Below are 13,772 nucleotides of genomic sequence, written 5' to 3' on the forward strand. Positions count from 1 at the left end.
CTCTCTCTCCCCTCCTGGAGGACCTGAGCCCTAGGACTATGCCTCAGGACTACCTGACCTGATGAATCCTGGCCGTACCCCATTCCACCTGGTTGTACGGCTGCTCTGCCTGCAGCTATGGAACCCTGACCTTGTCCCGGACCTGCTTTTTCAACTCCCTCTGTATCCATTTCGCTCTTTTACCTGCTGTCTCGACCTCTGAATGCTCGGCTATGAAAAGCCAACTGACTTTCACTCCTGACATGTTGCACCCTCTATAACCTCTGGTACAAATTATCTGACCCTGCTGGTCATCTATGAATGTTTGAATATCTTGAAGAATTATCTGGCCTTAATGGCCATGTACTCTTATAATCTCCACCTGGCACAGCAAGAAGAGAACTGGCCACCTCTCAGAGCCTGGTTCCTCTCTAGGTTTCTTCCTAGGTTCCTGCATTTTCTAGGGAGTTTTTCCCAGCCATCACGCTTCTGCCTCTGCATTGCTTGCTCTTTGGGGTGTTCAGCTGGGTATCTGTAAAGCACTTTGTGACAAATGATGATGTAAAAAGAGCATTATAAAATACATTTAATTGAGTTCATCTATGCAATTTCTAGAAGTTATTGTAAAACCTCAGTATATTACTCACTGTGAGTCACCTAATAAAAACGGACATTTCCGTCACAGAGTGACAAGTACAGATCGGTTCAAACATGACTTGATTCTTTATTGAAAGAGCTCTCGTTGGACACAGGTAAGAACATAGTTGTCTCAGTGTCCTACGTGACATCCCTCTATGCTTCTCAAATTGCACCCTATATAATGCACTACTTTTGACCTGCACTATACAGGGAGCCATTTAGGACAAGCCTGCAGCTGAAGCAAAAGTGAGGAAAGCTAGAAGCCACAGTTAGATTTCCAACCAAATGGATCCATGTTAAATGTTCAGGTGGGCATATTTTGATGTTGTACCCTTGTCACAACATGAGGAAATAGCTTGTAGGAAAGAAATAATAGCATTTAAAAAGAGAAGTCCTTAAGAGAAGTCATTGCTAAAAATGTGGAACGTCAACACAGGTCATAGGTCATAGGCCTAAACCGGTCTGTTCTACAAAGCTGAAATACAAACAGGTTTTTGTGAGCATCTGTCAGTTCTTACAGATAATGAAATGTTAGTAAAATACTTGTCCCGGGTTACATTGCCACTTCTACTGACCACTCAGAAAATGTAAAACTATATGTCCTTCGCAAAACACTATTTTATGAATGATGCACAGTACAGTCACAAAGTCATTCTCGTTTGGTCTTGTTCTTTCAGAAGAACAGGACGTCAAACTAAATCCATAAAGCGTCTCAGAATAGGGGTGCTGATCTAGGAACAGGTAAAACTGATCTCAGATCAGCACTCCTACTCAGACGCTTTGCGGGCCCTGGCTTTGACCATTGGTACTCTGCATTGACTGCCCTGGGGGTTTACCTTGGTCTCTTTTCAAACCATGAAAATAGGTTTAAGGACCTCGAGTTCAAACTCTTAGGAACAGTTTTCTGGACACCAATTAAGCATAGTCCTGGAGAATGTACATTGAAATAGCTTTTAAATCCAGGATTAGGCTTAAATCGGCATCCAGGAAATTTCAGTTAAACTTCAAAAAGCAGTCTCTCTCTCTCTCTCACACACACACACACCTCTACCCCCATCCCCCTTCCCCCGCTCTCTCTCTCACACACAGAGAGTAAAGCAGAAGCCAGAAAACTACGGAGCAGAAGTAGGGTTAAAATAACATCACCTCTCACAACACGTGTCACGCATCCCAAATGGCTCCCTGTTCCCTATATAATGCACTACTTTTGACCAGAGCTATATGAGTCTTGTTCAACAGTAGTGAACACTATAGGGGATAGTGTGCCATTTGTGACCAGGATATCGAAGAACCCCCATAATAATTGCAGTTGTAAAGACGGCATGCATTGTGTCTGACGACTGACTGACATGACAGCACATTAATAAACTATTTCCGACTTATATGGAAGAACATCTCACACAGAGATGAACACAACATAAGATATAAGTCTGAAAGACATTCCACTGCCAGCTTTACAAAGGGGTGGATATTAGCTTTACAGCAGAGATCAACAAAACAAGGTTATTAACATTTTACACAACAATATCTTTGTATCATGCTGGGGTTGTGAACGCACCCCTGCGCAGCCCTGTTCTGGCCAAACAAGGGGCGTCTTCACACCTCCAAAACAGTTAAATCCTTAATGATCCATACTGACCAACATCCACCTCCAGGGAGGTTTAGTAAGCACCACAATCTTTTTAAAAAATGGAGTGAGACTTCATCAAAACCAGGCAGGCAGAAAATAGCAGTTCCCTTCCACCGGAGATGAAAGCAACACTTGCACAACTCAACATCTTGGTGTAGCCCAAACAGAAACATATGAAGGGCCCCCGAAGAGATTTGATCTTAGTTGCCTGTAGAAAAGCATTGCAAACTGCACTGCGCTCACTAAAGCATTATGAAGTTCAGTGGTGGGCGGATACAAGGTCTGTCAAGGAAGACTTGGATGAAAACAAACAATAGGCTTTCTGAGGTAAAAAATAATAAATAATTTAAAGTGGAAAAGGAGAAACAGAAATATACATCAGATGGAAGATTTTTGATGAGTGGACAAAACATTAAGGACACCTGATCTTTCCATGACAGACTGACCAGGTGAATAAAAGTGAAAGCTATGATACCGTATTGATGTCACTTGTTAAATTCACTTCATTCAGTGTAGATGAAGGGGAGGAGACAGGTGAAAGAAGGTTTTTAAGCCTTGAGACAATTGAGACATGGATTGTGTATGTGTGTCATTCAGAGGGTGAATGGGCAAGACAAAATATTTAAGCGCCTTTGAATGGGGTATGGTAGTAGGTGCCGGTTTGTGTCAAGAACTGCACCGCTGCTGGGTTTTTCACGCTCAACAGTTTCCTGTGTATCAAGAATGGTCCACCACCCAAAGGATATCCAGCCAACTTGACAACTGTGGGAAGCATTGGAGTCAACAGAGGCTGTTCTGAGGTCAAAAGGGGGTGCAACTCAATATTAGGAAGGTGTTCCTAATGTTTTGGACACACAGTGTACAATGAAATAATGCTCAAAAGCTGTATATAATTTGTTAAAACAGGGATTAATGTAGAATACAAAATAAAAAAAATAAAAATGCATAACACACAAAGTGGTAAAATTATCCTGTTCTAGTGCACTCCATACCTTCATGTAAACTCCACCCAAACACCATCCTTTGGTATTTGTTTCATTAGTCCATTGTTGACATAGTCCCAAAAGATATGCAACTTTCAAAATACAGAAATCATCCCCGCATGATGCAGTTTGTATCATATGAGGCAAAATGCATCACACAGGGATGATTTCTGTATTTTGAAAGTTACATATCTTTTGGGACTATGTCAACAATGGACTAATAAAACAAAGAACAAGGATATACAGGTTTGTGTTCATTAGGGACATTTTTTTATTTATTTACCAACGGAAAATGAAAAAGGAGCATTTCATATTGGACTTGGATAAACCCTTCCTGTTCCAATCGGTTTCCTTCATTTGATGCCTAAAGAACATGATAATGGTTTTGGGAGTGTGCAGTAGCACCTCCAATCCAGGGGAGGGTGCTGGTGGTGAGAGCAGAGCGGTCAGAATACGGGGCACTCCCGGTGAAGCTGAAGGGAGAAGAAGCAAGGCGTCGCTGAGGCCTTGCCAGCGTGTTGCTAGGGCTCTGTAAGCTGTCTGCTGTAAACTCTACTGCTGTTCAGGACCAGGTCCCGTATTCATAAAGCACCTCAGAGTAGAAGTGCTGATCTAGGATCAGTACCACCTGTCCATGTCATCTTAGTTATCATGATCTAAAAATCCTAGATCAGTACTCTTATTCTGAGGCACTTTATAAAAACGAGCTTAGGCACCAAACCAGGCCCCCTCCCCTTCCTCGCTGTTGAAAGGGGCATCTTCAGTTCCCCTCCAGGCCTCTAAGAGTCCTCATCCTGGTCTTCACGGTTGCCCACCACCCTCTTTCGCAGCACCTCCTCTGGACACCCCTCAGGAGACGCTGTCCTCCAGACATCTTCCTGTTCTCCATCTTCATCGTCCTCATCATCCTCTTCTCCGTCCGCCTCCTGCTCCTCCTCCAGCTGCTGAATCAGCCTGGCTTGTTCCATCGTCTGTTTCTCTGGAATGGGATAATAAAGACTATATGAATACCAGGACAACAAGAATACCAGGCCAAGAAAGACTATATGAATACCAGGCCAAGAAAGACTATATGAATACCAGGCCAAGAAAGACTATATGAATACCAGGCCAAGAAAGACTATATGAATCCAGGCCGAGCGCCGGCCAAGAAAGACTATATGAATACCAGGCGGCGACCAGGCGAAGACTATATGAATACCAGGCCGGCGACCAGGCCAGAAGACTATATGAATACCAGGCCAAGAAAGACTATATGAATACCAGGCCAAGAAAGACTATATGAATACCAGGACAATAAAGACTATATGAATACCAGGACAACAAGAATAACAGAATAAAGACTATATGAATAACAGAATAAAGACTATATGAATAACAGAATAAAGACTATATGAATAACAGAATAAAGACTATATGAATAACAGAATAAAGACTATATGAATAACAGTACAGGACAATAAAGTCATTATATTACATACTGCACCCTCCATGCCACTGCTCCTACACTAAAAACAGAACTGTCCACAACTTAAGAACAGAAAAAGACATGTCTGTTCTCTGTAAAGACAATGATAAAAGATTACCATAATCTACTACTACTACTATCCGCTCCAAGAGTTCAGCACATAACACAGTGCTACACTGCACATTTCACAAAGTTACATTTACATAGATTCTCTGTCAACTCATACTCACTCTGGTAGTAGTTTGGGGAGTTAAATCGTCGTGATGGGAAGACAAAATCTGCAATGAACACCAGTATCTGGAAGAGAAGGTACAAGAGAAGTTGGCTCGATTGGTGAGGAGAGCAGAGTTGATGTTACTGTAAGATATTGACATCGCTCTCTTTCTTTGCCTCCAATAACTTCCACAGCCTGTCATTTTTCCTACTGAATATAAAATGGGATGCATTTGCTCCATTGTTTACATGTGTCTTGGTGGTCCACTATGTGAGGGCACGCACATAATACAAAATAATTACAACACTTTTTATATGACCAGACACCTTTCAGGACACCTTACAATAAAAAGTACATTAAAATCAAAAGGGTAAGATAAATCAAATCCTAGCTCAATTAAAATCAAACAAAGACACATCACATAGGGATTGAGTATCAAGGAGTATGACTAACGTACCAGTCCCAGGACTAGGCCAGAGAAGAGAGTGGCCAGTCCAAGGAGTATGACTAACGTACCAGTCCCAGGACTAGGCCAGAGAAGAGAGTGGCCAGTCCAAGGAGTATGACTAACGTACCAGTCCCAGGACTAGGCCAGAGAAGAGAGTGGCCAGTCCAAGGAGTATGACTAACGTACCAGTCCCAGGACTAGGCCAGAGAAGAGAGTGGCCAGTCCAAAGATGACATATGAGCCCCACACTGGAATCCCCAAATGCTCTATCAGGTAGTTATGGCAACGCTGGAGGGGAGAGAACAAGAAGTCAACTGTTAGTTTCAACTTGGCAATGTCTTTGCAATTTTTTACAAACATGCAAAGGATATAAAGATGCTTCAAATGAAAACTGAGATGACTGCATTAAAAGATAAATAGTGTAACTACAATATAGGCTATATACACTGAGTATACAAAACATTAAAGACAGCTGTTTTTTCCGTGACATAGACTGACCAGGTGAAAGGTATGATCCCGTATTGATGTCACCTGTTAAATCTTCAAAATCAGTGTAGATGAAGGGGAGGAGACAGGTTAAAGAAGGATTTTTAAGCCTCGAGACAATTGAGACATGGATTGTGTATGTGTGCCTTTGAACGGGGAGTGGCGGCAGGTGCCTTTGAACGGGGAGTGGCGGTAGGTGTCTTTGAACGGGGAGTGGCGGTAGGTGTCTTTGAACGGGGAGTGGCGGTAGGTGTCTTTGAACGGGGAGTGGCGGTAGGTGTCTTTGAACGGGGAGTGGCGGTAGGTGTCTTTGAACGGGGAGTGGTGGTAGGTGCCAGACGCACCGGTTTGTGTCAAAAACCGAAACACTGCTGGGTTTTTCACACTCAACAGTTTCCTGTGTGCATCAAGAATGGTCCACCACCCAAAGGACATCCAGCCCACTTGACACAACTGTGGGAAGCATTGGAGTCAACATGGGCCAGCATCCCTGTGGAACACTTTCGACACCTTGTAGAGTCCATGTCCCAACGAATTGAGGCTGTTCTGAGGGCAAAGGTTAAGGTGAGATTTGAATGGAGAAACCTGATCTGAGAGCAGCACTGCCTTTTTTTCCATTCTATCAGTATCAACACATGCCTCAACGACACACTTATGGAACATTCTCTCTGCATGGTGTTCTGGGAAACATGTCACATCTTTGGTGTTTAAGGAAAGATGCATCGTTAAAAAACACTATGTAAGCCTAAATTCCATCGCTATCGGGAAACCGGGCCTGGTCAAAGGTGGTGCACTACATAGGGAGCCATTTGGGATGCAGTCATAGTGTTGGTGTTGTGTGGGTGTGGTGTTGGTGTGTGGTGTCTGACAGCTCACAAAGTGACAGCAAAAGCAGCACTCACCCTAATGAACATTGACAGCTTGAAGAGAGCGGACATTGTGTTCATCCTTCAGGGGGAGAAAAGGGAGAAATCTCTTTTAGACATTTTAATTTAGATAATTTAAGAATTACCAGCTAACCTGTTTAAAGTGTCAAACTATCATGGTCCAAACACATCAAGAAAGTTGTGAAGAGGGTACGACAACGCATTTTCCCCCCTCAGGAGACTGAAAAGATTCGTCATCGGCCCCAGATCCTCAAAAAGTTCTACATCTGCACCATTGAGAGCATCCTGACCGGTTGCATCACCGCCTGGTATGGCAACTGCTCGGCATCTGACTAAGGCGCAACAGAGGGTAGTGCTTACAGCCCAGTACATCACTGGGAACAAGCATCCTCCCATCCAGGACCTACAGTGGGGGAAAAAAGTACTTGATCCCCTGCTGATCTTGTACGTTTGCCCACTGACAAAGAAAGGATCCGTCTATAATTTTAATGGTAGGTTTATTTGAACAGTGAGAGACAAAATAACTACAAAATAATCCAGAAAAACACATGTCAGAAATGTTATAAATTGATTTGCATTTTAATGAGGGAAAAAAGTATTTGATCGCCTCTCAATCAGAAAGATTTCTGGCTCCCAGGTGTTTTTTTATACAGGTAACGAGCTGAGATTAGGAGCACACTCTGAAAGGGAGTGCTCCTAACCACAGCTTGTTACCTGTAAAAAAGACACCTGTCCACAGAAGCAATCAATCAATCAGATTCCAAACTCTCCACCATGGCCAAGACCAAAGAGCTCTCCAAGGATGTCAGGGACAAGATTGTAGACCTACACAAGGCTGGAATGGGCTACAAGACCATCGTCAAGCAGCTTGGTGAGAAGGTGACAACATTTGGTGCGATTATTCGCAAATGGAAGAAACACAAAAGAACTGTCAATCTCCCTCAGCCTGGGGCTCCATGCAAGATCTCACCTCGTGGAGTTGCAATGATCATGAGAATGGTGAGGAATCAGCCCAGAACTACACGGGAGGATCTTGTCAATGATCTCAAGGCAGCTGGGGCCATAGTCACCAAGAAAACAATTGGTAACACACTACGTCGTGAAGGACTGAAATCCTGCAGCGCCCGCAAGATCCCCCTGCTCAAGAATACATATACAGGCCCGTCTGAAGTTTGCCAATGAACATCTGAATGACTCAGAGGACAACTGGTGAAAGTGTTGTGGTCAGATGAGACCAAAATGGAGATCTTTGACATCAACTCAACTCGCCCATTATGCTTTGGGGGTGTTTTTCTGCTAAGGGGACAGGACAACTTCACCGCATCAAAGGGACGATGGAAGGGGCCATGTACCGTCAAATCTTGGGTGAAAACCTCCTTCCCTCAGCCAGGGCATTGAAAAAGGGTCGCGGATGGGTATTCCAGCATGACAATGACCCAAAACACATGGCCAAGGCAACAAAGGAGTGGCTCAAGGAGAAGCACATTAAGGTCCTGGAGTGGCCTAGCCAGTCTCCAGACCTTAATCCCATAGAAAATCTGTGGAGGGAGCTGAAGGTTCGAGTTGCCAAACGTCAGCCTCGAAACCTTAATGACTTGGAGAAGATCTGCAAAGAGGAGTGGGACAAAATCCCTCCTGAGATGTGTGCAAACCTGGTGGCCAACTACAAGAAACGTCTGACCTCTGATTGCCAACAAGGGTTTTGCCACCAAGTACTAAGTCATGTTTTGCAGAGGGGTCAAATACTTACTTCCCTCATTAAAATGCAAATCATTTTATAACATTTTTGACATGCGTTTTTCTGGATTTCTTTGTTGTTGTTATTCTGTCTCTCACTGTTCAAATAAACCTACCATTAAAATTACAGACTGATCATTTCTTTGTAAGTGGGCAAATGTACAAAATCAGCAGGGGATCAAATACTTTTTTCCCCCCACTGTATATACTAGGCGGTGTCAGAGGAAGGCCCAAAAAATGCCATTGGCTCAGGTCATCCAAGTCATAGACTGTTCGCTCTGCTACCGCCGGAAAGCGGTACCGGAGCGCCAGGTCTAGTTCCAAAAGACTCCTTAACAGCTTCTACCCCCAAACCATAAGACTGCTGAACAACTAATCAAGTCACAACCCGGACTATTGCATTGACACCCCCTCCCCCCCTTTGTTTTTACACTGCTGCAACTCGCTGTTTATTATCTATGCAGTCACTTTACCCCTACCAACATGTACACATTTCCTCGACTAACCTGTACCTCCGCACATTGATCCGGTACCCCCTGTATATAGCCTCATTATTGTTATTTTATTGTGTTACTTTTTTACTTTATTTAGTAAATATTTTCTTAACTCCATTTTCTTAAACTGCATTGTTGGTTAAGGGCTTGTAAGTAAGCATTTCACTGTAAGGTCTACCTGTTGTATTCAGCACATGTGACAAATAAAATGTGATTTGAAGTGTCAGAGAGGCTGACAGGCACCCTATTCCTTATATTCCTACCTTTGACTAGGGCTCTGATGAAAAGTATTGCACTATGCAGGGAATAGGGTGCCATTTGGGGTATACAGACTTGGGTGTGTTGGTTGGCTGTTTAAACAGAAAACTAAGAGGCTGAGTAACTAGTGTAGCGTTTGGATATGTCCTGAAGTGTAGCGTTTGGATATGTCCTGAAGTGTAGCGTTTGGATATGTCCTGAAGTGTAGCGTTTGGATATGTCCTGAAGTGTATTGTGCGTGTGGGAGTGATAAGAAGAATGTGCGTGGTTAGGAGTAAAAACAGGTTGATGTTTTAGAGAGGACTACCCATGGAAGTGGACTGCAGCTATTTATTCACTGTTATCTACTTCTATAAAACATACTGGCTACATTCAGACTCAGTCACTACATGTTATAAAGCAGGGACGGGTAACTGGTGACCCACAGGCCCCCTGGTCTCAACTTACTGTTAAGAGTTAGAATAGTAGAATACACAAGGTGCAATTTCAGAATATGATTGTGCATCAGCAGTTTTGCCCTTGAAAGCCCATGTCAGAAAAAAGAAATTTGGGGGGTAAGTTAGACCAGCTATCTAAACTCATATTAATCATGGTCGAAATACAGACCGGGGAGCCCCCATTGATTTTGTTAGTCACTCTCACCCAGATATCATATTAAAAACTGCAAACATTTCTCTCCGCCCCATGGCAAAATGTCGGGGGGGGCTCTGACTGCATGTGTGGGTATGGATGTGGGTACGCAGACCCGCGAGCCACTGCGGTCCCTCATTTTTGTGGCCCCAACCCCAGTAAAGTTGTCCATCCCTGTTAAAGTCTTAAAGGAGGCCTGGCTGAGGCCAAAATGTCACAAATATCCCAACTTCAATTCATTATTTCTCAACAATCCTTTTAGACAGAAAAGTAAATAAACGTCCTTCCTTCAAAAGGACCTTTTAATGCATTACATTTCAGTATTTTTTCCCCCTCCAGTTTCACACATTAAGGCCCCATAATGAGAGGAGACTCACATCAATCACTCAATCAATCAATCATGAATCCACTCACATGAAGGAAGATGGTCCAAACCAGGAAGACACGGGCTCAATGCCCTGCCACTTCTTCTCATCAATAAAGCTTAGCAAGTCATCTTTGGTGCGAGCCCCCTGGTACCTCCTGAACACACCATCCTTAGAGCTGACACACACACACACACACACACACACACACACACACACACACACACACACACACACACACACACACACACACACACACACACACACACACACACACACACACACACACACACACACACACGGTGTCATCATAGAGATCTACCACAATTAAAGCCAAATTAAGAAGCCAATATTGTGGCATTAAGCACAATAAAGAAACAGTCTGATTATTTGCCCATTGTGCCACTAAGCTATAGTAGGGTCATATATATTTCGTTATTCTACCAATGACAGACAATGTTTTATAGCAACATAAGGCTAGTGTCTAAACTGGGTCTAGAATCATAACAGTAGCAACAACAAAAAAACAACATGTTAGAAAGACTCTTCCCGCCAAAGTCTGAAGCTAAAGTATATAACAGCATCTCACATTCCAGTGAGGGTTATTGGCTAAAATGTGCTTGTAAGATTACCACATTTCCTGATTAGTCTAAATAGGATGATGGGTGGTGGTTGAGTTTTGTTGGCCTGCGCCTGTGACAGGAACAGGATGTGAGACATTGCTTGAGGCACTAGAGAGATAACTTACTGGTAGATGGTCGGAAGTGAAGTGATGATGAATCGCCCGCTCAAACCTAAGGCGTGGGTAGGGGGTGGCGGGAGGAGAGAGCAGAATGTTAGTGAATATGACTAAATATCTCTCTGAATGAGTCCAACATCATCTTGTTCTTGACTGATATTACAAAGGGTCTACAAAAACATGAGATAGACCTAACAAATTATATCAATGTTAATAGTGGACTATAACTGGATCAGATTACATGCATTGTCTCAACTACAAAACATAGTGGACCTCTCCCCTCATTCCTCTGAAAGCAGTAGGGTGCAGCTGGCCCAAGAGACAGTTCTCTTTGGTCCGTTTAGCATTTTATCCACTAAAGGTTAAGGTTTGGATTGGAGAAGCTAGGATGATCAGTACCTAGGGGAAACTTCACCCCAGAACTTCGTGAAACTTGAGAAGGGGGATTATTGATAGGCAGTCAGGAAGCCAGGGAGATATACATAACGTACCAGGCTGTTCAGTAACGTCCACCTTCGCTATGTTGACGCCCATGTCCTCACCCCAGTCGGCAAACTCATTCCACACGGGCTGGAGCTGTTGGCACGCCGGACACCACGGAGCAAAACTGCCGGGGACGAGTGAGGTGGGGCCAAACGTTGGCATGACAATAACATTAACGTTAGATACAGTTTTGAGACAACAAAAATATCTGACAAAACTATCCAATATTCAATGGCAGCAGGTATCAACATGTCTTAACTACACCACACAACTAACGTTAGCTACCTAACAAAAACACTCAGTAGTCCAGCAGCCTAGCTCTGTCTTTCCAACTCCACCATGCCATGGTCTGTCACAACATTTGAGATGAATCTGAAAGCATGGATTTTACATTGTTAGCTGCGAGCCTATGAAACAATGTAACGTTAGTTTCTTATCTTAGATAGATGGCTTGCTATCTAGCTAGGTGTGGCGTGGTAATCAACAAGTGCCGATTCAAGACTAGAAAACGACCTATTGCAAAGTAACGTTAGTTGTATGTATGGCCAGCCTAACTAAGCAGTTAGCTTACCATGCTTGCTAGCTAGCTAGCTAGATGGACTTACAATTCAATCATCCATTCCCCTGCCAAGATGTCTTCCCAGTTTCCGTCAGTGATCTCTTTGAGGCTGCTCGGTTTGGCCAAGGCTGGATGCGACGTCAGGTAAATAAGCAAAAGTAGTGAACATGTCAAGAGATTTGATCTTGATCGCCACGGTAAAGAAGATAACACAACGACGCCAATTTTGTGATCCAGCAAAGGCGCCATGTTTAGTTCCACTAGTCTACCGTTTGTACTTCCGTTTACCTAGTAACCTCTGAAACCGCCCTTCTCAGCAGTTTTCTAAACAGCTGTAAAATATACTGCTCACATTGACAGCTCTCTAATGTCACAGAAAAACACACAGTGGGTGGTATTTTATTTTCTAGTTTAGCAATTTAGCAATGGTAAATATATGTGTTAATTGCATCTTCCCTTGCCGCTTTTGGCAGGCAAATGAAATTTTCCATTCAAGACCGCAAGGTCTTGAAATAATCATTTTCTGCTTTATGTTTACCACCAGGTGGTACTGTGGCCCATAAAGTGTGTGTGTGTGTGTGATGCGGTTTGAATAAAGAGAAAACAATGCATTAAAAATACCTAAATGTATCAGTTTTTTGCAATTCATATCAATAGGCTACATTAGGTTTTTCTTTCATTATTTTTATCTGATGTTAGTGCGTCACCTATGCCTAACTGTACATTAGCCAAATACATGCCAATTGCTTTTGGGAACTTGGGCAGAACAATTTAGTCGATCCACTGAGGTAAAAAAGACAATGGGAAAGGGGGATACCTAGTCAGTTGTACAACTGAATGTATTCAACTGAAATGTGTTTTCCGCATTTAACCCAAACCCTCTGAATCAGAGAGGTGCCGGGGGCCTGGCATAATCGACATCCACGTCTTCGGTGCGTCAACTGTCTTGCTCAGGAAGACCGATTTTTACCTTCTCAGCTCGGGGATTCGATCCAGCAAACGTTCAGTTACTGGCCCAACACTAACCACTAGGCTACCTGCTGTCTAAGTTTAAGTCAAAAAGAGACAAGCTGTCAAATGGAGAGTTGAAAATAAACAGAAGGGAGGGCCAGAACAGTAGACTAAAGTTTAGGAAAGATTTGGTGAAGTGGTAAAAGAGGATGATAGCAGTGCCGGCTATGTTATCTGTGATGATTGTGAAGCGCTATACAAATTCAACAGTAACAAGACGGGGACTTTAACATGGCACATCAAGGGAACTGTAGGCTAGGCCTACTGCTTAGATGGGTTAAATGGAATAGTAGGCTAAAATCTGGACACTGACTGCATCTATAACCTCTAATATAATATTGACTCCTGCATAATTAAGCATTTCTTGCAGTAAAATAATACACCAAATGTATATTTTGACTTGGTGGAGAAATATTATTTATTTCAGCATCTTGAGAGAATGAAAGCGTGGTTAGGGACCGTCTGTAAAGGTGGTCTTTATCATCATCATAGTATTTCAACCACATAAAATATGATTATGCATCCAAACCAAACGGAAATCTTATCAGAAACAATTTCGCTAGGCATAGCTTTCACAGCTTTTAATTTACTTAAAACGTGTCAAACAGATGTAATTTGGAAATTTGTTACAGAAAATCTATCCTGTTTTTAAGTCATTTTCTCCCCGAACCTTAAATGTCTTTGCTACTTGAGAGAAGCAGAGATGAAAGAGACAACTTTATGGATGTCAACTAGATTAACGCATTCATTCAATTGATTTAT

At 42.9% G+C, this 13,772-nt stretch overlaps 1 protein-coding gene across 1 annotated transcript; it reads right to left on the reverse strand.

Annotated features, from left to right (window-relative positions):
* Positions 1 to 683: 683 nt before the first annotated feature.
* Positions 684 to 12,459, reverse strand: LOC106611356 (thioredoxin-related transmembrane protein 1). The gene is made up of 8 exons (XM_014211511.3): positions 12,046 to 12,459; positions 11,449 to 11,564; positions 10,967 to 11,012; positions 10,268 to 10,396; positions 6,750 to 6,795; positions 5,548 to 5,649; positions 4,930 to 4,996; positions 684 to 4,210 (listed from the first exon to the last, which is right to left on the reverse strand). Exons 1-8 carry the CDS (start codon positions 12,246 to 12,248, stop codon positions 4,011 to 4,013), a joined length of 909 nt encoding a protein of 302 aa, XP_014066986.1. The 5' UTR covers positions 12,249 to 12,459; the 3' UTR covers positions 684 to 4,010.
* Positions 12,460 to 13,772: the final 1,313 nt, after the last annotated feature.

Source organism: Salmo salar, chromosome 09 (assembly GCF_965601325.2).
Source record: "Salmo salar chromosome 09, fSalSal1, whole genome shotgun sequence".
NCBI classification, from domain to species: domain Eukaryota; kingdom Metazoa; phylum Chordata; class Actinopteri; order Salmoniformes; family Salmonidae; genus Salmo; species Salmo salar.

Bases quoted from the DNA above. Each gene is read 5' to 3' on its own strand.
- LOC106611356 (XM_014211511.3), bottom strand. From the start codon at position 12,248: ATGGCGCCTTTGCTGGATCACAAAATTGGCGTCGTTGTGTTATCTTCT. The intron at 10,397-10,966 runs GTAAGTTATCTC...TGTGTGTGTCAG, and splicing joins TCACTTCCGACCATCTACCA to CTCTAAGGATGGTGTGTTCA. The intron at 5,650-6,749 runs GTGAGTGCTGCT...TCTCCCCTCCAG, and splicing joins AGCTGTCAATGTTCATTAGG to CGTTGCCATAACTACCTGAT.